The following is a 24,294-nucleotide window of genomic DNA, read 5'->3' on the forward strand; positions in this document are numbered from 1 at the left end:
AAAATCCTGGCTCAAACTATGCCCTTCTGCCTGCAAAAAATAACTTCAAGTCCAAGTAAAAAATAAAATAGTGAAACATTATGACATTTAAACTCGCCACACTTACTTCACAAGCAGATTTCAGATCAGCCAAACGCTACGAAACACACTTCACAATGCTTAGCAGTCTAACGCAAGGTAACATCCCGAAGGCTTTTGTCCCTAGTATTTTTAGTTCACAGAGATGGCCCTCTTTCTGGTGCGTGTTCGAAGACTATAGAAAAACTGCTGGAAAGCCCCGAAAGGACAAAACGCTGGTTGTTTTCATAGAGGCAGCTCACTGGAGCACAGAGCCTGAGGGAAAAAACCATCCCAGAAGTCCAAGCAGCAAGAGCTATTGTTTTTGTTTGTTTGTTTGTTTATTCTTTAAAGGAAGAGAAATAGGTTAAGAGACAAAGAAAAAAAGAAACCTTTCTTTTCCAGCTTCAGTCCGAGGATCCCTGCTGCTTCTAGACTTCCTGGTTTGAGGTGAACTTTAAAACTAGCCAGCGCGGTTTGTTGAACTTTAGAGCTCAGTACGGTTCTGATAACCTCAGATCAAAGTTGACAAAAGGAAAAAAAATATGATTTTATATCTAGTAGTAATAAACGGATATCAGCTAGAACCGAAGTTAACTTTTTGGCACGAGTGAAAAGTATCAAGGGCCTGATGTCGGTTTATTTCTTGGGATTTTTGTCATTGTATTGAATGAACAGTGGATGTTTAGTTTAGCTTTATAAGCTTCAACAGCTTTTATTTACAAGCATTGAGCACTGCAGCCAATCTCAGCCGAGTGTGTTGATCTCTTGATCACAACGGCCAATCAGAGGTGTTTGTTATAATCTACTACTGAAATGCCAGCGTTTTTGTTCACTGTGTGGAGCAAGCATGTCTGCGAATCCTGTCATTATAACCAACAAACTGTAAACACAATGTAAATGAGGGAGAACTCTAGACATCTGAAATTTTTTTAAACTCATTGCATCCCAGAACAGATCTGTGCATTAAAGGGATAGTTCACCCAAAAATCAAAATTATGTCATTAATGACTCACCCTCATGTCGTTCCAAACCCGTGAGACCTCCGTTCATCTTCGGAACACAGTATAAGATATTTTAGATTTAGTCCGAGAGCTTTCTGTCCCTCCATTTGAGAATGTATGTACGGTATACTGTCCACGTCCAGAAAGGTAATAAATACATCTTCAAAGTAGTCCATGTGACATCAGAGGGTCCGTTAGAATTTATAGAAGCATCAAAAATACATTTTGGTCCAAAAATATCAAAAACTACGACTTTATTCAGCATTGACTTCTCTCCCGGGTCTGTTAGGAGCGCGTTCACAGCACATCCGGTTCGCGAACGAATCACTCGATGTAATCGGATCTTCTTGAACCAGTTCACCAAATCGAACGGAATCGTTTGAAACGGTTCGCGTCAACAATAAGCATTAATCCACAAATGACTTAAGCTGTTAACTTTTTTAACATGGCTGACACTCCCTCTGAGTTCAAATAAATCAATATCCCGGAGTAATTCATTTACTCAAACAGTACACTGACTGAACCGAGCCAGATAACGAACGAAACACTGACTCGTTCTCGAGTCAAGAACCGGTTGCATCGGTTTTCGGATCACCGGTAGTGATGGGAAGTTCTGTTCTTCTCCGCGAACCGGTTCTTTCGGACAGTTTGATTCAATAAACCGGTTGCCGAAAACGGTTCACCAGTTCTTTTACGCTCGACGTAATGACTTCATTGGCGATGATTGCCCTTGATTCAAGCCTTCGGTTTACCCCCGCTCATAACATTAGCACAGAATCAGTTCAGAATCAATCACCAAAAGAACAAGTTCGGTTCAGATGCGCTGTGTGTCAGTCTGAATCACGCAATCACAATATCATAAGCTAACCGTTTCAAACGATTCAGTCCTACTACATAAACTGTTCTTGACTCGAGAACGAGTCAATGTTTCGTTCGTTATCTGCCTCGGTCATCAGTTCAGTCAGTGTACTGTTTGAGTAAATGAATTACTCCGGGATATTGGTTTATCTGAACTCAGAGGGAGTGTCAGCCATGTTTAAAAAGTTAACAGCTTAAGTCATTTGTGGATTAATGCTTATTGTTGACGCGAACCGTTTCAAACGATTCAGTTCGATTTGGTGAACTGGTTCAAGAAGATCCGCTTACATCGAGTGATTCGTTCGCGAACCGGATGTGAGGTGAACGCGCTCATAACAGACCCGGGAAAGAAGTCAATGCTGAATAAAGTCTTAGTTTTTGATATTTTTGGGACCAAAATGTATTTTCGATGCTTCAAAAAATTCTAACGGACCCTCTGATGTCACATGGACTACTTTGAAGATGTTTTTATTAACTTTCTGGACGTGGGACAGTATACCGTACATACATAACCAACCCATAGACAGAAAGCTCTCGGACTAAATCTAAAATATCTTATACTGTGTTCCGAAGATGAACGGAGGTCTCACGGGTTTGGAACGACATGAGGGTGAGTCATTAATGACATAATTTTGATTTTTGGGTGAACTATCCCTTTAAGTCTTGGACTGTAAATGCAGACTAAAAGACCTGAGACTTGAACGATGTAATGTGTAAACATCTGTGAACATTAGAGCTGAAAATCTGAATTTTGGTGTGAATGAAGCTAAAGAGCAAAGGGCACCGAAACTATGTTGTGACCCAATACTAAGGTACTATCAGTTCAAGTCGCCCTGATGCCTGTAGGAGCTCTTGGTGAATAGCTGGTGCAGCGTTGTGCAATTTCCTTTGCAGTACTGTGAAATCTGTCTTGCTCATATGATCACAACAGAAGCATCACACTGTGACTGAAGTGTTCACATGATCACAGCAGGAATATGAAACAGTGGTACAGGAAGTCCACATGTGACAGCAGTTCACCATTCACGACACTTGGACATAATAAAGACGTCTGCTTCACACAAAAACATGCTGAAACAAGCACGTAACCTAAGATTTAGTGCACGAAACCAGTGCAGCCTGATTAATTCACACACTTATTGTCATGTCTAACAGTCAGTGCACTATTGTACTATTGACAGTATTATTAATGTGATGTTTTTGTGCATTGATGCTGCTGTATCCTAAACCTGTCAGTGTTTCTGCATGCTATAATAAAGCTAATTTTAAGACTTTTTAAAGAGCTATTTAAGAGCAAGTATAGAAAATATTAGGAATGCATTAAAACGAACACAATACATCAGTAAGTTCTCAATGTGAATGTCTATGGAGCAGAAATTATTTGCTTTAAGCATAGACTTAATTTTGTTAAATTTTTCTAAGACAATTTACATTTGCATCCCAAGTTAATGCATCTTGATTTAAGATATTTGTACTGGAAAACAAAAATATTGAAGATATTATTTTTTTGCAGTGCATGCAACATTTAATGACTTTATGATTTAAGACTTTTTAGGCCACGTGTCTTTTTTCAAAAATTTTAGGCTCTGATTTTCAGAAGGGTGAATTAAGTCGTGCAGAAACCCTGTCAGATCCTGTAGCAGCGGTAAGTGTGGCGTCTGTAATACAGAGGTGAAGCATCTCACCAGTGCTGCCACATAGACTTTGTAGACGGGGTCAGCGCAGACCATGGAGAGCACGCTACAGCAGGACTCCACCACCACGTCTCCAGACACCTCCCCTGCTGCTGTCCCCAGCCCCGCCCCTGCACCCGCCCCGGCCAACAGGAGGGCGCCGCTCACGTCATGTGACAGCCTCCGAAGAGCCATTTCTCTGATGTTCCAGTTTCGGGAAAAGAGACAGCCGACCAACTCCAAACCAAACACCTGAGACAGAGCATGAACACACAAAACCACGCAGTTAATAAATGAAGAAACTCTAATAACAAAAGAAATAAAGTAGAAAGAACAAAGCTTTCTTGTATGCAACATTTTCATGGCAATTGAGCACTTATCACAATACATACACAGTGTTCCAAATTATTATGCAAGTGACATATCAATAGGATTTCAGTACAATAAAAAGTCAGATTTTTGTGTGTGGTTTTTCACATCTTTTTAGATAACTGGTATCATTCTCAGACAGGTTTGGTCAATAGTTTGCCAGGTCTTCTGAGGTAAATGGAAACCCTAGTTAAAGAGGTTGTGAGAGAGTGTGCAGGTTTCTCTTTGTGAGGTTTGGTTAGCAGTGACTGAAACGCAGCTTTACACACAACTGTCAGTCTGCATGGAGAGGATCTTGAGTTTCAAACACCTGTCTGCTGCTCAGCAATGGCTTTTTTTTTTTACAGCTGGCATTACAATACAGTTCATTTGTTTGACAGAAACTTTCCTTAATAAATCTTTATCTGACCAAGATCTTCTGTGCTCTAAGTCACTCACAAATCTTTTGACAGTTCAATAATCTCTATTTGCTTTTCACAAAATATTGTTTGTTTTGATGCCTTTTGCAAGACATTGCATTGTTTCATACTTTTCATCTTCAGAAAGTTCTTTCTTCCTCACCATATTTCATGAGAACTGAGACTTTCTTAATAATTTGGAACAACCTCTTTAAGTAGGGCTTCCATTTGTCTCAGAAGACCTGGCAAACTATTGAACAAACCCGTCTGAGATTGATACCAGTTATCTAAAAAGATGTGAAGATGTGATATTGTACCGAAATCCTATTGATATGTCACTTGCATAATAATTTGGAACGCAGGGTATAATGTATTTGAAAAATACTACCATATTGTATACTTACAACTGCAAATGCATTTTTTTTTGCATTACAGTAACAAGTATTTCAAAGGAAAATGAAAAACGTCAGTTTATGTGAGATTCCTTAAAATATAATGAATTTTGCCAATAATTATTTTTATTATTCTAATATTAGTATATCGATGTCCAATATTTAAATCTATCCTGCTCTGCCTGTTTTTAAAGGGACAGGTCAAAAATTTTAATTCTGTCATCATTTAATCAGCTTCATTTGAATTTAAATGGACTTTCAAAAAAATTTTTTTTGAAGAATGTTGGTAACCAAATGCTTTCAGTTCCCACTGACTTGCATTATTTTTTATGAGCACACAATATAAGTCAATGTGAACTTGGTTTCCCACATTCTTCAAAATATCTTCTTTTATGATCCAAAGAAGAAAGAAAGGCGCACATGTGTTTTTTTAGGTTTATGAATGGTCATTTCAATGCATTTTTGTCTGAAGACCGGATGCATGATCTTGGATCTTTATATGTGTGTATACTCTGCATGTTGAGCGCACCTTGATCCAGGGTTCGGCGAGCTCTGTGTATGTCTGTGGGATGTGCTGTACTCCATACTGTGGGAGAGAGAAGTCGCCCTCCTGCCCCGTTCTCGAGCTCTCGGTATGAAGAGATGAAGACGCTGAAGCAGCAGCTGTTTGACTCTGAGAGTGGTTTGTTGTGTTTTCCACTGAAGATGGTGCTTCATAACTACAAACACACACACAAACACACAGAGATACAGTTCTCAGATTACTTGTCTTAGCAACATCCACTGTACACTACTGTTCAAAAATTTGGGGTCTTAAAAAAAATAAAAATAATTTAAACATTTATTCAGCAATTAAATGCATTTAATTGATCCAAAGTAAAAGAATTTTACATTGTTACCAAAAAATTTTAATAATAAAATTATTATTATTATTATTATTATTATTGTATTTTTGGTCAAATAAATGCAGCCTTGGAGAGACTTCTTTCAAAAACAAACAAAAACCAAGATCTCGACCCCAAACTTCAGAATGGTAGAGTACGGTGTCAATCATATCTTACTGTGCCAGCTGAAGTATCATGATAAAACGTTTGGTTGTCATGTTTCTTATTAGCAGATATAATTCATTCCAACATTCATCAGTTGGTTTAATGGCAAACTAGTATTTTTTATTATTTTGTTCTTCTTTTGTAAGTCGCTTTAGATAAAAGCATGAATGCATGAATGTAAATTATTTACTTTACATAAATGTTATTCAAATTTTTTTTTTTTGGCAGAACGAATAGCATCTACCTACTTTAACCATTTATGTTTAGAACAAACTGCTACACCAACAGAATTCAGAGTCTCAGGTACTGAAATACTGGTCAAAGTGTTACAAGCCAGCAGCTCCATGGCACATATTTTTGCACAGAAATGGTGACTGACTGTAGAAGACAGTTTACACTAATGGCAGCCATAGTGTCGTATAACACAACAAAACAATGCATGTGAAAGCTCTAATACCTCACAGAAACATCACAAGAGGTCACAGACCAAACCTGTGGCTTGTGTTCTTGTATCCGGAGACAATAAGGGTTTCACTTCATGAAATTAGAATAATTGCTGTTTCCTAAAGAAGAAACATCAGGATTTGGTTTCGTGCGTCTCTGTGTGTGGGGCGAATCTCTGGATGGTTTGCGGGAAGTTTGACTGACTAGCCGCTAACGTGTCAATCCCGGGCAGACACACAAACATGGCTGGTGCCGGCCTGTCTCGCTTACCTAACCACCAGAGAGGAGTCGACACCAGACTATCCTGACCTCAGTCTCACATCTTAGAGTAAATACAAACAGGACCAATCCCAGAGGCACATGTCCTGAATGAAGCACCAGCGCTGTGTGTTTGCCAGCTTCATTAGTTAGCGCTGTAGCTGCTCTGTGTTCTTAGACTCCATCTGTGTTTGGGCTCGTTGGGTCCGATCCTGCCTGCTCAGGTGTATGTAGGTCTGCTAATCAATCGCACGCCTCCTTAAACATGAAAATATTCCTGAGGTACTCCGAGGAAACTACAACATCTGTAACTGCAGCTTTCAGCTTCAGAAAGTCCATTCATTTATACACGAGCTGTTGAATTCTCCAGGCTTTAAACACATTTCTAACTCTTTACCTGTAAAAATCATGAGACTTCCACCTGGCTCTACACAGAGGGCAGATTAATGGGTCGTGATTCCTCCGGCACTCCTCGGCCCCTGAAAAACAAACAGGACGCAAGAGGTGTTCACCAAACTCATCACACGTCAGGGGATCTAGGGCTAGAAACGGGTCATGGATGCTCATTCAACAAACTACTAGCCAGACTTCAAACCGTCTCCTGTGAGCAATGTTCCTGTTATTACATGTAATCTGTCTTTTGTGGGGATTATGAGAGTTTTGTGTGATATATAGCCCATTTACTGCATTAAGCTCTATCTGGGTGGCACCAGTCTTCTCGGAGGTTAGTGAAACTCGTGGTTCACAGACGTACTTTAATCCTGTCTGATTCTGCCAAGTCTGTGTTATTTTCTCACACAGCCTTTGTAAAAAATTCCAGAGCAAGTTACCTAGTTTTTCAATAGTCCTCTAAGAAATCTAACCCCATCGAGTGTGAATGTCTGTGATTGCTGATACTGTTTTTTTGACTTGCCTGATCTACCATTTGCATTTCAATATCCGAACAGCATCCGAGAGAACTGCAACCCAAAAGTCACTTGGAAAACTAGTCAGGTTTGAATACAGCTTTTGATGAATAGCGGTTATCTTATTACACTTGGTAATTCAAAGCTGTATTCAAACAGGACCAATTTTTGTATTCCATCTGAATTATTCCTGTAGCATTTGTTCCTGTTGTTTTTGGTCTGTATAATCATGCATCTTTATGTTGCACTGTTTTTCAGTGTTTTTGAACTTTTCTGAAACGTAAAAATCTCTTCAAAAGCCTTGACAATAACTTTATATTTATACCGTTGTATGGAATTGGATTGCCTCGCTGGTTCTGAAAAAGTGTGTTTTGCTTATCCTTTATGTGGGCGGCATTTACCAGGCCTCTGTAGAAGTGTCTGGACCTATAAAAAGGCTCTCAAAGCCTCCCTTCTGTGATGTGGACAGTCAATGTTAGTTCCTGTGACTACTCAAAATATCAAACCAGGTGAGGTGGGATCGCCTTAGGCTTGCTTAGTTGCAGACACTTAATATTTGGCAATATTTTCGATTTGATTGCACAGACACTATTTGAACTGAGCTGAACTGAGCGGGACGATGACATCACTGGATCAACAATGAATTGACTGACCTGAAAAAGCACAACTGAATTTTGCTTGCATTATTGAAACATTACTGTAACACTATAAAGCTGCTCTGACACAATCTGTATTGTATAAGGCGCTATATAAATAAAGGTGACTTGACCACTTACATATAGACATGCAGTGATGGTGGAGTTTGTTTCTGCAGCCCTCTTCACACACCGTCAGACTTTCCTCATCTAGCATGTCCAGCAGACAGATGGGGCACATCTGCTCCTCCTCATCCTTCATGCTGCTCACAGGAGTACAGTAACGTAAAGTTAAAGCTACTAAGACACGAGGGCTTTGACAGAGAGTCTAAATGCTTCAAAAGGGTCATATCGCGAGGAATCCATTTTTTCCTTTTGAGATTTATTATGATAAATAATAGGGGTGTAACGGTACACAAACTTGCTTTTGACATCACAGTGCGGTACAGTTTCGGTACTGCAGGAGGGAAACTAAACACAAAATTGCTTTTTTATTATTAAACAATGGTTTACTGAAAAAATGGCTCTTTCTTTAAATAAATGTAAAAAAAAGGGATCAAAATATACCTCAGCTTACATGCTCTAAACTAGGCTATAGGGAGCCCTTTGACATTACTAGATAAGGCTACAATTAACAACAGAGTTTAAAACATAAATTTAATTACTATTTATTTTTAAATCTAATAATCAACACTGAACGTGTATGCAAAACATGGAAATTACACATAATGCGGTTTTTAAATTAACTTCTAAATTATAAAAAAAATTGTATTTGTGGTTGAAATATAATCATTTACACAGTGCCTCTCATAATTCTTTATATAACAGATTTATTTATACATTAAGACATCACTAACATGAGTATATAGTCTAATCTTTCGTGAAATGCTCTTCTCTAGACTTCATTTATAGTGCACTAACAAGCTGTGGACACTGATGATGATGACAGGTCAATGAAATGTTACGTTACATTATGTTTACAAGCCAGATGGTGACGGCCGGCTCCGCCCACTTTAAGCTTCAAAAACACTCTACGGGTGACGTCTCGGACACTATGTCCATGTTTTTATACAGTCTATGGTTTACACGCGATCTGTCGCTGCATCAAAGAGCGCCAAAACAGCATTTACTATTTGAATTTCCTGAAAAAATAATTTGACAATTTGAAAGATGAGACTTTGTTTCTTATCAAAAGTAACAATATAACTGGAAGTTTCCAACAGAGTTCCGCTAGTGCCGTGGTTAAAACAATACTGTATTAGTTCGGTACACATGCGCACTGAACCGAAAGAATGCGCATACCATTACACTAGGGCTGCACGATTATGACAAAAATCATAATTGTCGATTATTCCCTAGAAATTGTAATTGCGATTTATTAATTACGATTATCACAGTTTACATAGAATGATGTTTATGTTTGATGCAACTGCATGCCATATTTTTATATGCAAAAAAACAAGCTAAAAACACTCTAACAGAAAAACCTTAAGTATTAAGCCTTAAATGTCAAATATGCATTGGATTGGTTTCTTCTTTAAATTATAAAAAAGTACAAATATGAATGGTATTATAATGTTATACTGAAACTAAAACAATGGAAAAACTCCTTAAGATAACATGTAGAAAGAAAAAAACATATCTTAAGCTTATGTTTTAAAAAAAAACATGTCTTAAAAAAACATATCTTGTGCTCCTGTAGCTCAAGTGGTAGAGCATTGCGTTAACAAGCCCAAGGTTGGGGGTTCGATTCCCCGGGAACACATGATAGGTAAAAATTGATAGCCTGAATGCACTGTGAGTCGCTTTGGATAAAAGCGTCTGCTAAATGCATAAATTTATAAATTATAAATTTAAGCGTGCAGAATAACATGTGGACTTTGAACGATTAATTGTCGCTTTGAACGATTACGTAATTGTGGCATCTGTAATTGTAATCGCGATTAGAAATTCGATTAATTGTGCAGCCCTACATTACACCTCTAATAAATAATGAAGACGTCTGAAACATACTCATAGAATTATTAGATTAATTATAATGACTAAAATAACATAATGCAATTAAATTTGATTAAAATTTTAAATCAATGAAATCCCGTACACACATGGATGATATGATCCCTTTTAAAACAGCAATTATAATCAGATCCTCAGTCAGTCAGCATAGTCTGAAATCACATAGCTGAAGCAGATTAGAGGGTCTCTGGAGCGTCACAGACCTGCTTTCGTTGCTGGATGGGGAGGCGCTGGAGGTACACGTCGTGTGAGAGTTGGACATGCGAGACACAAACTTCTGGATGGTGCTGCGTGAGGGAGCTTTGATGCGCGAGCTGCGGCGACTGTGGTACTTCTGAAACAAGCTCTCCACCTGAGTGAGATCAGAACATCAGTGTGTGCTGAGCTCGAGCGATGGCACAGAGCTCGTCGTGTTTGGGCTGCTTTACCGTCTCCTCACCTCAAAGTTCTTCAGGCTCTTCCTCCACAGCAGAGGGTCTGACGGCTCCAGCTGGAAGACTCGGAGCATGACGAAGAGCACGTGGATGCAGAACGTCCCTCGGCCACAGCTGCACGTCTGCTCAACATAACCGAAATCAAATGATGATGAAAAACTAAAGATTATATTAGTGACACACTTATGTCAAAGTATACATAATATATTAGGCATGGACACTGGAAACAGAATAGTTTTCATTACAACAGTAGCATTTGTACTTATTATATTTTTTTTACAGATACTGTTTGTTTTATAGAAATCAGGATGTTTATATATAAAATCAGTTGACAAGCTATTTCTTTCTCTTCTGTATTTTTGTATAACAACACTAGAATAGATGAAGGTAAATTTAGGATTTTAAGACATTTTTTAAAAGATAATGTAAAGAATAAATTGAATGGAACACAGTATGTCTCTAAATGTAAAAGTGTTGTAATGTAAAGTTTGAAAAAACAACTTCCCTTTTACTTTTTAATAAATGAAAAAAATACATGTAATAAATAAAGCATTGTTTTCCGGTTCAAATGTCTATTCTTAAATCAAGACACATTTACCCGAGAAGCAAAATGATGCAAGAAATCGTGTTTTCTGATAAATATAAGCATGTAGCACATTATTATACTTTTTTTTTAGTTTCTAAGAAAACAAGACTTCATTTGGTTTCTCAAGTATGTGTATCTCGATTTAATGTTTATCGTTCAGTTATTTAATGTTTAGCTATTTAAAAATAAAAAAATAATTTATATATAAGGAAGATAATCATATTCATGAATTTAAGACTTTCTGCTCTGATTCCAGAACTTTTTAGGCCTTAATTTGTGAAAGGGTGAATCTAGACCTTTTCAAGACCTGCAGAAACCCTGTGATCAGGGATGGGCAGCTTCAGTCCTTTAGATCCAACCCTGATGAAAACCCACCTGCCTGTAGCTTTCTAATTACTCTGAAAACACAGATTAGCTTGCTCAGGTGTGTCTGAGCTTCAGGACCGAAGCTGCCCATCCCTGCTGTAGAGAACTGGCCGCTGTCCCAAGAGCTGTTTTAGTTCCATGCCTAGTTCTATCTGAGTGTCTTCTCTCATAATAAAGTCATTTCAGCTTAACAATATCATATTTATTTGTCAAATGACATGCAGGAGGCCTGTACTAGCTTACCTGTGGACCAATGAACACCCGGAATTTGTTGTCAGGACTGTCTCCGCCAATCAAGAATGAATTGGGTCCTATCTGCTGCAGCAGGTAGAGGCGGGCTCTCATGACCTTGTTGACCCTGCGGTTGGTCTCCTCTGGACTATATGGGGAAAAGCCATCAGGGGAGGGAGCTCTGCGAGGGGGCGTCACCCTCCCACTCTGTAACCACATGTTCAAACCAACACATCAGCTCCATAGCGTAACAGATAAAGACCTTTTTAAGATTAATCTGACTTGAATCTAAACTGACTTGACCTGAATAACAACAGAAGAGACAAACTCACAGGCACTGGGGATCCTCTCCGTCTGCGCAGACCAGGAGAATCAGGCTTCCCAGCGCTCTTAGTGGAGGACGAGGAAGAGGAAGGTCCAGGCGAAGGGCTGCGATGACCTCTGCTCTGAGAGGAAGATGAGCTGTGGCTGTCGCTTCCCGCCTCACTGCCGTCTGCTCTCAGAGGAATGGGCTTCACTACCTGAGATTAGATGACGCAGAAAACACTGATAAAATCACATAAAAACATAAGCCATTTCGATCTTGTGTCTTGTTTCTTCATTGGCCTTTTTATTTCGTCTTGTAGAGTCATATCTGCCAATTTTTTAACAATTCAATTTCTGACACTGATCAATAACTGCCCCGTTAACAGATAAACAGTTTAAAATCTTAATGTCATTACTGTAAATTCTTATTTCCGGTGTGAAAACATCACAGCCTCGTGTCAGGGACACTGCAGTGGAGCGTTGAGGCAGACAGTGTGAATGTCTGTCAGCGGTCGATTGTTCTGATGGTTATGTAAGGAAGTCATGCTGATCTCTGGAGGAGCCGTTCCACTTCAGAACTTCTCACTTCCTGTTTCTTCGCCCAAACATTGTTCAACAATGTTTGGTAACAGGGCATGTGATTAAATGATCTAACCATTAACAGTAGTTAACTAGTTAATAAATCCAGTGATTTAATTGTTAACAGTAGAATCACAGAAAATCATTAAAGGGGTCATATGATGCTTTTTTAAAGATAATTATTTTGTGTATTTGGAGTAACAGAATATGTTGACATGCTTTAATTATTTTTCAAATACTGTACATTATTGTAGGTCCTTTATGCCCCGGCTCTCTCAAATGCGTAATTTTCTTCAAAGTCCCTCCTTCTGACAAGCGCAGTCTGCTCTGATTGGCCACCTGACCCAGTGCATTGTGATTGGCCGAACACCGCAAGCACTCGTAGGAAATGTAACACCCCTTTCCATAATCGTGAGTGTCATCTTTCAAAATAAATGTAAAGACAGTTAATAATGTCCTTAGTTTTACCATCAGTTCAAGCCCGAAAGGAGAACAGAGTCACGTTAAAGACACAGTGATGAAGCTCGTGTGTGTTTGCAGTGCACAAGCCACGGACGGTTAAGACTCCTGACTCCACTGTGTGACCCTGTCTTTCTCTCTCACACACACACACACACACACACACACACACAGACACACACACACACACACACACACACACACACACACGACGCGCAAAACTCCGCATTTGAACAGTCAACAGCAAATACTTAAACTAATAACAAAACATACTGTACTTACAGTAGCTGATTCAGAAGCGCCAGATTGTCGTAGCAAAGTCAGTATTACCTCCTCTCCTAGGTTCACGAAACGGTCGTCCATAAAATGCGTTGCTGTTCTGTTTCAAGTAATCTTAAAGATTCCTAAATGCATTTACTTTCGGAAGGACAAATAAAGCACTTTTGCTTTCTCCTAGATACACACAGCATCTCCCTGACATGACTGCTTCAACACTGACTGTGTTACTGAAACCACACCTCTTTTCTTTGCATGAACATTACCCAAATATTTCCAAATAGTGACGTAGAAATGTGGGGGTGTGTTAGAACGAGCCGTTTTAGGGGGGCGTGGCAGAGTCTTAACTTTGATAAAGAATATCTCTTTGGATTTGAGACTTTAGTCTTTGCAACTTTATAGATCTTCTTCATGCACCAAGAGCTTGTAACACTCCAAAGAGAAAGGAAAAATTTAAATCGCATCATATGACCCCTTTAATGCCGTTTGGTGACAATATGATCTGATTAGATTTTTTTTTTAAAGCCCGTACCATCGGGCCTCTCCTGCTCCGCCTCTCCAGCCACTCGCTCTTCCAGGTGGGCATACAGGTGGCCTTGAGCTTCTCTCGGATCAGGCGCTCTTCTGGCCGGTCCTCCATCTTCTGCAGCCCACGCAGAGTCTCCTTGCTCTCCATGTCCCGACTGCAAAGAGAAGAAGGCTAATAAGCATGTGTGTGAATTAATATCTTACCATATTCATACAGAATTGCACAGATATTTTCCTGCAATCAGCACAGATGGTACTAGTGGCTGAACGATGTGGATGTATTTTATGACCAAGAAGTGAAACCAGTGGCCAATATCAAACAAATTTAATTTAAATATATTAAATAACATATGGAATGAAATAAATATCTATAGTGCATATATATACTAAATTAAAACTATTTGCAAATGAGGAGGAGGAAAGAATATGCAAGGCAATGCTTGCCTCACTTTAATGCATTGGTTTTGTTTCCAAAGTGTCAACAGACACAACAACATAAGAACACTTGCATCTTCACAGCGTTCACATAATCCAAATAAATCGAACTCTGACGTCTAAAGAACCGGGGTGTGCACCAAAAGTGCTAGTGTGAAAGAACCCTTACAGAATGACTAAAAATGAATTAACTCATGAATCTGGTAAGCCTGTATTGCACTGGAAATCATATTTACTAATAATAGAAAGGCTAATGCTGTCATGGACTTATATACCACTTACCATTTATATTTTATTAGACATGAATGTTAAACAAAGAAAGCAAACTAATCAAGTGCTCCGGAGCATCTGTAGTGGTGTTCACAGCGCTGTCAAAATTAAGGTCCTGGCACTGTCGATATAAAAGACTTCCAAAACTAATCAGCCGATTCCAATTATTAAAACTGCCAAATAAGGCCCATATTACCATTATACATTGTGCAGCTTCTGTGTAAGCTTTGTTACAACTATGCATTTCTACATCAAATAACTAAAAAAATATTCACACACAAATGTTTGTGTGTTTGCAGTCAAAATCGAATGTGATGAGATAAAAAGCTGTCTACAACTAAACTTAAAGACATGAATGTGTTCATTTAGCAGACACTTTTATCCAAAGTGATCTACAAATGAGGAACAACACAACACGCAGCGATAAATGCAAAGCAGTCTTATCCATGAACTAATGACTCTAAGGAGACTGAATTAATCTGACTGACAGTACTGCTAATCACATTTGTCTGGTGCTTGCACGGTTTAAGAGAATGCAGACTTTGACAGAACAGTGCAGTGTGGTGGACAGACTACGTGCAGATGTGGCTAACATAAGAGTGTAGAGTTTTTATGTTTTACCGATACATTGTTAGTCATTAGACTGATGCATCGTTCCGCATGGATTAACTACATGCAAGTGTGCTTGACAATGAGTTGTGAAACGTGCAGAAAAGAGTTGTAATGGTTCTAAAACAAAAGATTTCATGTCACAAAAAAGCTTTTTTACAGCATGCAGTGAATGGAGGAAGAACTGCGTCATGTACCAATTCACACAAGATCAAAATCACAACCGAGGGTCTCATTAACCATCATTAAAGTGAATGGTGGAAAAGCCCCTAAACCACCCAGCAGAGACAGAGAGACAGAGAGAGACAGAACAACATCAGAAACAGGGCTGAGAAAGACAGACAGGGAGAGAGAGCAGGATGAGGAGCGTGTCCATCTTTACCGAGCAGCAGGATCACTGGTGTCCCGTCGGCTCTAGTAGCTTCCTCAATAAGCAGCAGTGAGCGCTGCGTAACAATAACAACCCTAGGACAGGAAAACCAGACTTCCTGTGCTCCCCCAGTCAAATCAAATGAGGAAGTGCAGTGACGTCTCCGCAACTGCAAAAACAGCTACTATATTACAGAACCGTTATCTGCTGACCATACGACTGTTAATACTTCACCAACTGTGGGGATAATACAATTACTAATCCACTGATTCTAAAATTATATATATATACATACATATATATACACACACATGAATAACATGATCAGTTTCTCTACATTTTCAATATTGACGTAAAGGCTATAAAAATTTAGTCTTAGATATTGACATTAAATAGCCAAATTAATGTAAAATTAACAAAGTATATTTAAAATAACCAAGGCCAGTATTACCAATACTTATACCTTTATTAAATAGATTTTTTTCTATGCATAAAATAAGCAATTATATCCATTAAAAATTAGAAGTGAAAGCCATCATTAACAAGCCTAACTGCACATTACCAGACTTTCATTTATTGATTAGCTGTAACTTGTCATTTAAATAAATAACATAAGCACATAATAATAATAATAATAATAATAATAATAATAATAAATACCTGCAAACATAGGTCACATTAAGTTTTGTCTTTACTTAGCACATTGATATGATATTGTTAGCGCATATTAAAATCACAGAAATTAACACCTTATTTTTCCCATCCCTAAAAATTGCAGATAAAATAAAACAAAACGTTATAATACAATAGATTAATAATTAAATAATAAAAAAGGCTGAAAATAGGCATCCCTTGTTTGGAGATTGCAGTTTTTGTTGTTTTTATAATAACATTATCATTTTTTATGATTTCTTTAAGCTTTTTCTCCCTAATTCACAAATGTTTATTTGAATATTTGATGCTGCTGTTAAATACCTGAAAAACATTGGTCTCCTTGTTCTGATGGGTTTATTTATACTAGGGCTGTGCAATATTGAAGAAAAATGGGATATGTGATAGCTCATTAAATAATGTGATATTCGATATGCGATACAATAATGCTTAAAGTGTCACATGCTCAGATGAAACAGTTTTACTCAGTTCTGTAAACTTCTATAACTATTTTGTGTGCTATATATATATATATATATATATATATATATATATATATATATATATATATATATATATATGGTTATTTGTATGTATTTATCAAGAGCTCCTGTAAAACCACAACAAATACCTTGTGTTTGCGCACACTTAAGTGGTGAATAAAGCTCATTCTGATTAGTGGTCGACCGATATTGTTTTTTTAATAGCGATGCCGACATCTTGGAAAGCAGTGGGGCCGATAGCTGATATAATTATTATTATTTTTTATTAATATTTAAGAAATTTGAAATCATTTGACAATAGATTAAAAATAAATTTGTAAAATAAACATACTTATATTTTAGATGACAAAGTATTTTTCACAAATAAATAAATATTTAATAAATATATAATTAAAAAGGAAGTAAACACTGTAACCAACAGGGCACTCAGTATTCTGGGAAGTTTGTGTGCATTGGGAAACTCACAACAGACCCGGAAGAGAAGAAAATGCTTAATAAAGTCGCAATTTTTATTTTATTTTTTGGAGCAAAATGTATTTTCGATGCTTCAATAAATTCTAACGGACCCTCTGATGTCACATGGACTACTTTGAAGATGTTTTTATTACCTTTCTGGACGTGGACAGTATACCGTACATACATTCTCAATGGAGGGACAGAAGGCTCTCGTACTAAATCTAAAATATCTTAAACTGTGTTCCGAAGATGAACGGAGGTCTCACGGGTTTGGAACGACATGACATTAATTCATTAATGACAAAATTTAAATATTTTTCCTAACTAACCCTTTAAGATACAAAAGTCATTTAAGTAAGAGCAGTGAGTGATTTTCTCTTTGTCTTTTGTTCATGGCCCCAAATATTGCAAGCCGTAGCGATATGCATATTGCAATATGTACAAATTGCACAGCCCTAATTTGTACTATTCTTCACAATGCATTTCTTTGTTAATACTAATTGACTTGAACTTGAACTTGAACAGTTGCTTGGATAAAAATCTTCACATAATTGTAAAATATTTGGTTACATGCCATTTTTGTAATCTCATTTGTTAAAATTTACATGAACATTTAACATAAGGATGTGTGTTCATTAGCAGGTGGTAACAGCACTGGTATTTTCAATAGGAACTGGTCTTATTGTGCAAGAACATTGATAAATGTTTCATTATCAATCCACAGACGGTGTCAAGTTTTCCTGTGTACAGACAAATTGTTTGCACTCACAAATACTCTCACACTCAGTGCTCTGGTTGGGAACAGCACGGCTTTAACACAAATCAAATGGCAACACTGTAAGCGTGCAAATAAACAACAGAACAGCTCACTCCCACACTAGGAGAAAGCAGCTCTCACAAGCCCGAGCCAGCCACGACGAAACCGGAGAGCAGGAATTCACCAACTTTACTTTGAATGAGAAAGTCAGTGGTGGCCAACCCCTGCCTCTCGGATAACAGCTATCCCACAGTGCCATGGGGCAGGAACAAAGAGGCATTGTGGGCCATGCAGGTGGGATGTAGAAGAGCCAGCGGCTGAGAATCCATTTCAGCGCTGCACGTAAGCCTAGACTGCAGGCCTGTAGCTGTGCACACCCTTTCTCACGGACCGCCGCGCTCTCAGCGCTCGGGTTACTCTGAACACAATGAGCACATCTCTGCTGGAGGGGCCGGACACTCAGACGCTACAGAAAGACCCCAAACACGCACTCAACTAACCAGCGCTCGGCACAGGTAACCAGCCACAAACTAACCTTTCCACCAAACAGACAAAGCAAAAGTAACTGATAAACAAAGAGAGCAGGAGTGTTGAGAACTTTGCCCTTTGAACACAAACCAGCGAGGGCAGGGGCAATCGAACTCTGGTTCGGACCAGGCAATCAAACCAATGTGAAAGCACCCTAATGGCTCGTTTCCACTGAGCGGTAAAGTACAGTACAGTACGATTCAGTACCGGTAACACTGATCAGGCTTGCGTTTCCACTGCCAATAGTACCCTTCTTGGTAGGCGTGGTGTATGCCAGAAAGTAGCAATCGATGAAGAACCGCGACAATAAGCACAACTCTGCCTCTTTTTGTTAAATGTCAGTTTTAATAGGGTTGGGTATCGATTGGGTTTTTTATGATACCGGTGCCATCTATACACTAAAAAAATTACACCTGCCCAAAAACTGCCTGCACCCAAAATAAAAAAAGAAAAAAGGAGCCACAAAAAACTATGGATAACATAAAAGAACTTTAAAAATATTTAAAATAAATCCATAGCATTCACACGCTCCTTGGATGCTCTCATCTCCCAAGTTGTGCTTGGCTCTAAGGCTAATAAATGTATTTCACGATCTGGGTCATTATTTAATACAAAACCACACATAATGTTTCTACTGTATCTCTGTCAATCACTCTGATATTTAGCTAAAATGAGTGCTGTCTGTCACTGTCTTTAATCAGTTCTGTGAATGACTGTATGGTCATTCTTTATAAAGTAGCAACAATGTCGTTTGTAAAGTACAGTACTGTGCAAAAGTCTTAGGCACGTTAGTATTTTCACCCCAAAAAAGGGTTTTAAGCCAGTTATTTATATCTTTTACTCTAGTGTGTCAGTAGCAAATATTAGTTTACATTTCCAAACAATCATTTTGCCATTAATTTTAATAATAATCTAGTGAGATTTTTGAATGCACAAGCAGCCTGACAACAGCCGGTGCTCCACATGGATCTCACCATCATCAAATCTGTCTGTGATTACATGAAGAAACAGATGAAACTGAGACAAACTAAATGTCTCTACAGCAAACAGACACACTACAGCAAAAGATAGAAATAACTGGCCGAACACCATTCTTTGGGTTACATAGGCATTGGCACTGGTTTTCGGTACCCAACCCTAAGTTTTAATGAACAATAATAGCCATTATAAAAGTATAAGAACAAAATATAAGAGGCTTATATAAAAGGAAATAAAGACAAAAGCAAACTGTTCAGTCAAACGTATGCTACAAAGTCAGCGCTGTGCTACAGTAAAGTTCAAATTAAATATAAAGTTAAACATAACTTTGTGCTCAGCCAAAATGATATGACCAGGAACACATATTAGATTCATGAGACCACAAATGCCTGTTCCATATAGCCAACCCAAAACAAACTGTATCTCATGTTTAAATCACAGACATCAGAGCCAGCGGCAAACGTCAGAAGGACTAGCCGATACATGAGCACTGAGCAACTTTTAAATAACTCTTGAAACTACATTTACACCTGAATAACTCTTGAAACTACATTTCATGACACAATAACGGTAATATTTAGAAAATGATGCGGGTTTTTTGGGCAACGAGGTTTCACAAGTCCACAAGAGCAGACAAGAATGCATATTGAGAAATGGCTATTGTCTGTGTGAAAATATAAAATTATAAAATACACTTATAGTTTTTTGTGTTTGCGCACTCTGATGTAAATAAGCCCAACTCTCACAGCAGAGCGTAACGAGCGAAGGAGAAGCTTTGCTTTATCCCCTTGTATCACGCAAAAGTGATGATTCTAGTCAACCAATCAACGTTCTGCGGTGAGTTTAGCTCCACCCTTTTGGTACCCTTTTCTGTGCTAGGTACCAAAAAATTGGTACGGTACGGTTCGCTATTTTGGTACACTGCTCAGTGCAAAAAAACAATAAAGGATAATGCAAGCAGATCACTACTACACAACAACACATTTCATAAAGTCACAAAATTAAATTATCTCTTTAAAGGCACAATATGTAAGATTTTCATAATAAAATATCCAAAAACCACTTGCACAGTATTATATATTCCATGCAGTTGTGCACTTACGTTATCTCTTTGTAAATTTTATATATATATATATATATATATATATATATATATATATATATATATATATATATATATATATATATATATATATATATATATATATTATTTAATTCCAATTTTAAATAATGGCTTGTCCCGAAGGAGATCAGATGTGCTAAAACATTAGTCTCATTTAAATCTAGACTCAAAACTCATCTGTTTAGCTGTGCATTTATTGAATGAGCACTGTGCGATGTCCGAACTGATTGCACTGTATTTTACGTATTCACTGTATTTTATGTAAAATCATTTTCTATTTTAACTGTTTTAAATTCATTTTAAATAAGTCAATTTTTAAATCATTTTCAAAGTTTTAAAATTGCTTGTTTTTTTTGTTTTTTTAATTATTTTTCTTCATGATTATTTTACTTTCTTTTATATAAAGCACTTTGAATGTGTACGAAATGTGCTATATAAATAAACTTCCCTTGCCTATTGTCGCCTATCAGTGACGTAATATCCACGCTATGGGTTTCCGCTTGTAACTCTAGCAACACACAGAAACAAAAATGCTGCTGCAGTTAAACTAAATACTATTACTAATCATACTAATTATATATTTATACAATTATATATTTGTACATTATTCACATTTCTGCATGTGGCAGACACTTTTATCCACTTTTCATCAGTTTTGTGCATTTCCTGAGAAGGGAGCCCAGAGCCCATGCCCCACGCTGTCCAAAGCGCTTCATTAGTCTGTATTTTCACATGGACATGGACACAAAGTGCTTATGCCATACGGAGATTTATCACAGATGCAACTTATATCGTATATGTAAGCTTGAATATTTTCTTTTTAGATAAGGTTTAGTTTCCTCCAATTTACCAATTTAGTTGGACGGGCAGCTGAACGTGAAGAAGGAACCCTGGTTTATTTTTGGAAGTCATCTGAGATCTCAATCTTATAATAAATTATTTCCTAATATTGATCAGCCACTACAGACACAGGGTTGTGCTAGTGGAGCTAATCCTGTAGCAGGGTTTTTCTTTCAAGACTATAAAAATGTCTTGACAAACTGAAATATTGTTGGACATTGAAAATATTAAGTACATTTTTTGTTGTTTTGTACAAGTTAATCCCCACTGAGTAAAGACACTGGAGATGTTAACACCCAACAAATCAATGTAGGTCTGTGGTGAACAGTTTTCTCCTCACATTTTTGTCTACTGTAATAATGCTCTGATTTGGTACACTTCTCTCGTGTAAATATTACAGACTAGCGTGCACAAGTCAAATAAGCAGAAATGTCGAAGCAAACTCCTGCATCAGCCTCTGACTGTGTGCACATGAGTGAAAACAGACAGTGTTGTGTGTATGAAAGCACCTCGGCTTCAGAAGGCACCGTAACATCATGTCTAATGATCCATTTTACAACAAATTCAAGTGAGCTTCAGAGAAAACAAAGCCAACACTTGAGGCTGGAACAGACTACACATCTTTCCCAGATCTGCAGTCTGGAGAGATGACATTTCACAGAAAACCGTGGAGTAAATGATGAGCACAGACTCTGATTTGATTTACTTTAGAGTTTACACTATGATTCTATCCATTTGAAAAGTTATCCAATAAGCTATATTTGGATATTTTTATATATCTGTTGAGCTGAACACAGATCATAGCATTTGAGTTGCTTTATAACAGATTAAGCACAACTCACCTCCAGCTCCCGTTATTTTGCAACTCATTATTTTGCAACTCAGCACACAAAGAAGCAAAAAACACAGCCGTCGGTTCCTGCACATCCATGTTTGTTTTCATCCGTCATGCATCTCCTAGCAACAATGTGCATGCTTCGTTGTGAGTTGGTTTCATTTGTGAGTCACTTAGTTTTTACAGGCTTACATAGCATGCAGTGCTTGAGAACAATGTGAGGTTATATGTAAAAAATGTTGAAGCTGAACCATAAATGGATATTTCAACATGAGAATGATTCAAAACATGAAAACATGGCCCAGATCTAGTATTTAAACCCCAGATGAAATGTGGGGAGACTATGCAATAAATAAGAAACACCTGCAAAGAAGCCAGCCGTAATTTAACTTTGATTTTGTGTAAACGGATGTTGAAGCAGATGGAGCAGTGAAGGTAAAGCAAGCATACAAGAGAATGCCGCATCCCAGAATGCACCTTATGAAGCTGGTTGAAAGATTGTCCGGAGCTGTGTAGAGCTGTAAGCTAGACGAAGTATCAGAAATATAAGGGTTTTTTTAGGTCGACGTAATTCTTATTTCTAATTGTGTTGCTTCATTGTTTTTATGGCAACAAAAACAGTTAAGGCTGCATGACTAATTAATAAGTATTAATAATGAAAACAGTGCAAGGGCATGCAATATCTGAATCATTTTAATAACAGACTACTTAAATCAAAACGTTGCAAAAGGTCAAGGTTTAGTTCACTAAATTTCTGCACCTGAATACTGCTGTTTATTTATCTACGCTTGTATATTGTGTATTTTTTTCTTTTCCTTTTCTTTTTTACTGACTGTTCACTTGCTTTTAGTCATGTTTGAACTTTCTCAGACTATAGTTTTTGATGTGGTATATGAAGAAGTACTTAAAGTGTATGGAGAGCCAAATTACAATGATATAAAATTAGTGTAATTATTATTAATTATTATAATTTTTGTATATTCACACTGATGTTAAAAATGACATTTTCTTATTTGTGACATTACTTTTTATGTAAGGCTCATAAAAATATGTAATGCTTTCCAAGAAAGAACGTGAAACAAATTGGTTATATAATTTTCATGTTTAAATATTTTAAAATATAACTGAAATTGATTTTATACACTTTAAGCAATATCGTCTCGCATATCGAATATCACATTTTTTAACAAGGTATCACATATCGCATTTTTCTTCAATTTCGCACAGCCCCAGACCGTACCATTCAAAAGTATGAGGTCAGTATGTTTTTAATGCTCTTGAAAACATTAGTCTTTTAATGCTCACCAATGCTGCATTACTTAATCAAAAATACAGTGAGAACAGTAACTAAAAAAAAAAAACTTTTGTATTTTAATATTTTTTAAAGTGTAATTTATTCCTGTGTTGGCACAGCTGATTTTCCAGCAGTCCAGACTTCATTGTCATACGTCACAAGATGAAAACAATTGTGCTGCATAGTTTTTTTTCTTTTTTTTTTGAGACAAATATACAACATTTATTTGAAGTAGAAATCTTTTGTAACATTATAAATCTCTTTTAATCAATTTAATGCATCCTTCTGAATAAAAGTATTATTATTAAAAACTGACCCAAATTATTAATTAATAATGATTAATTAAAAGGTGAATTTATATAAACTGAAAAATAAAATAATCTTTGCCGTTAACAATAAAATAGCATAATTTACATTAAAAAAAAAAAAAAAAAAACTTTTCGGGGGAACCCTAAGATGCATTAAATACATAAAATGTGGGAGTAATGCATATACATGAGAGTGGAATTGTATGCACTGTAAGTGGAAAAGAGACTGCATTAAAAACAACTCTGTGTGTGTGTGTGTGTGTGTGTGTGTGTGTGTGTGTGTGTGTGTATGTGTGTGTGTGTATGTGTGTGTGTATGTGTGTCTGTGTGGTTTAAACGAGGGCTGAAACAAACAAACTCTGCGTGACTTAGCAAGAGAGCAGAAGGAAAAAACTTGGCTGGGTGTCACTCACAATAGGTATGTTTACACATATGAGGAATCTGTTTTCGTGACAGAAGCTTTCACAGTGTAACAGAATGACAGCGACAGAACAAAAAACAGATAATAAAAGAA

The 24,294-nt window shown here is 37.3% G+C and overlaps 1 protein-coding gene across 1 annotated transcript in view; it reads right to left on the reverse strand.

The window, feature by feature from the left end:
* LOC109097258 (mitogen-activated protein kinase kinase kinase 1-like) overlaps positions 1 to 24,294 on the reverse strand; it is a 56,671-nt gene that overhangs the window by 14,932 nt on the left and 17,445 nt on the right. Inside the window, exons 2-10 of the mRNA XM_042764573.1 lie at positions 13,828 to 13,978; positions 12,008 to 12,196; positions 11,688 to 11,882; positions 10,498 to 10,614; positions 10,262 to 10,410; positions 8,184 to 8,305; positions 6,900 to 6,981; positions 5,281 to 5,470; positions 3,605 to 3,844 (exon numbers count right to left, since the gene is read on the reverse strand). Coding sequence (XP_042620507.1) covers positions 3,605 to 3,844; positions 5,281 to 5,470; positions 6,900 to 6,981; positions 8,184 to 8,305; positions 10,262 to 10,410; positions 10,498 to 10,614; positions 11,688 to 11,882; positions 12,008 to 12,196; positions 13,828 to 13,978 — 1,435 coding nt within the window. The remainder of the gene's footprint in view (positions 1 to 3,604; positions 3,845 to 5,280; positions 5,471 to 6,899; positions 6,982 to 8,183; positions 8,306 to 10,261; positions 10,411 to 10,497; positions 10,615 to 11,687; positions 11,883 to 12,007; positions 12,197 to 13,827; positions 13,979 to 24,294) is intronic.

This window comes from Cyprinus carpio, chromosome A10, assembly GCF_018340385.1.
Source record: "Cyprinus carpio isolate SPL01 chromosome A10, ASM1834038v1, whole genome shotgun sequence".
Lineage (NCBI taxonomy): Eukaryota > Metazoa > Chordata > Actinopteri > Cypriniformes > Cyprinidae > Cyprinus > Cyprinus carpio.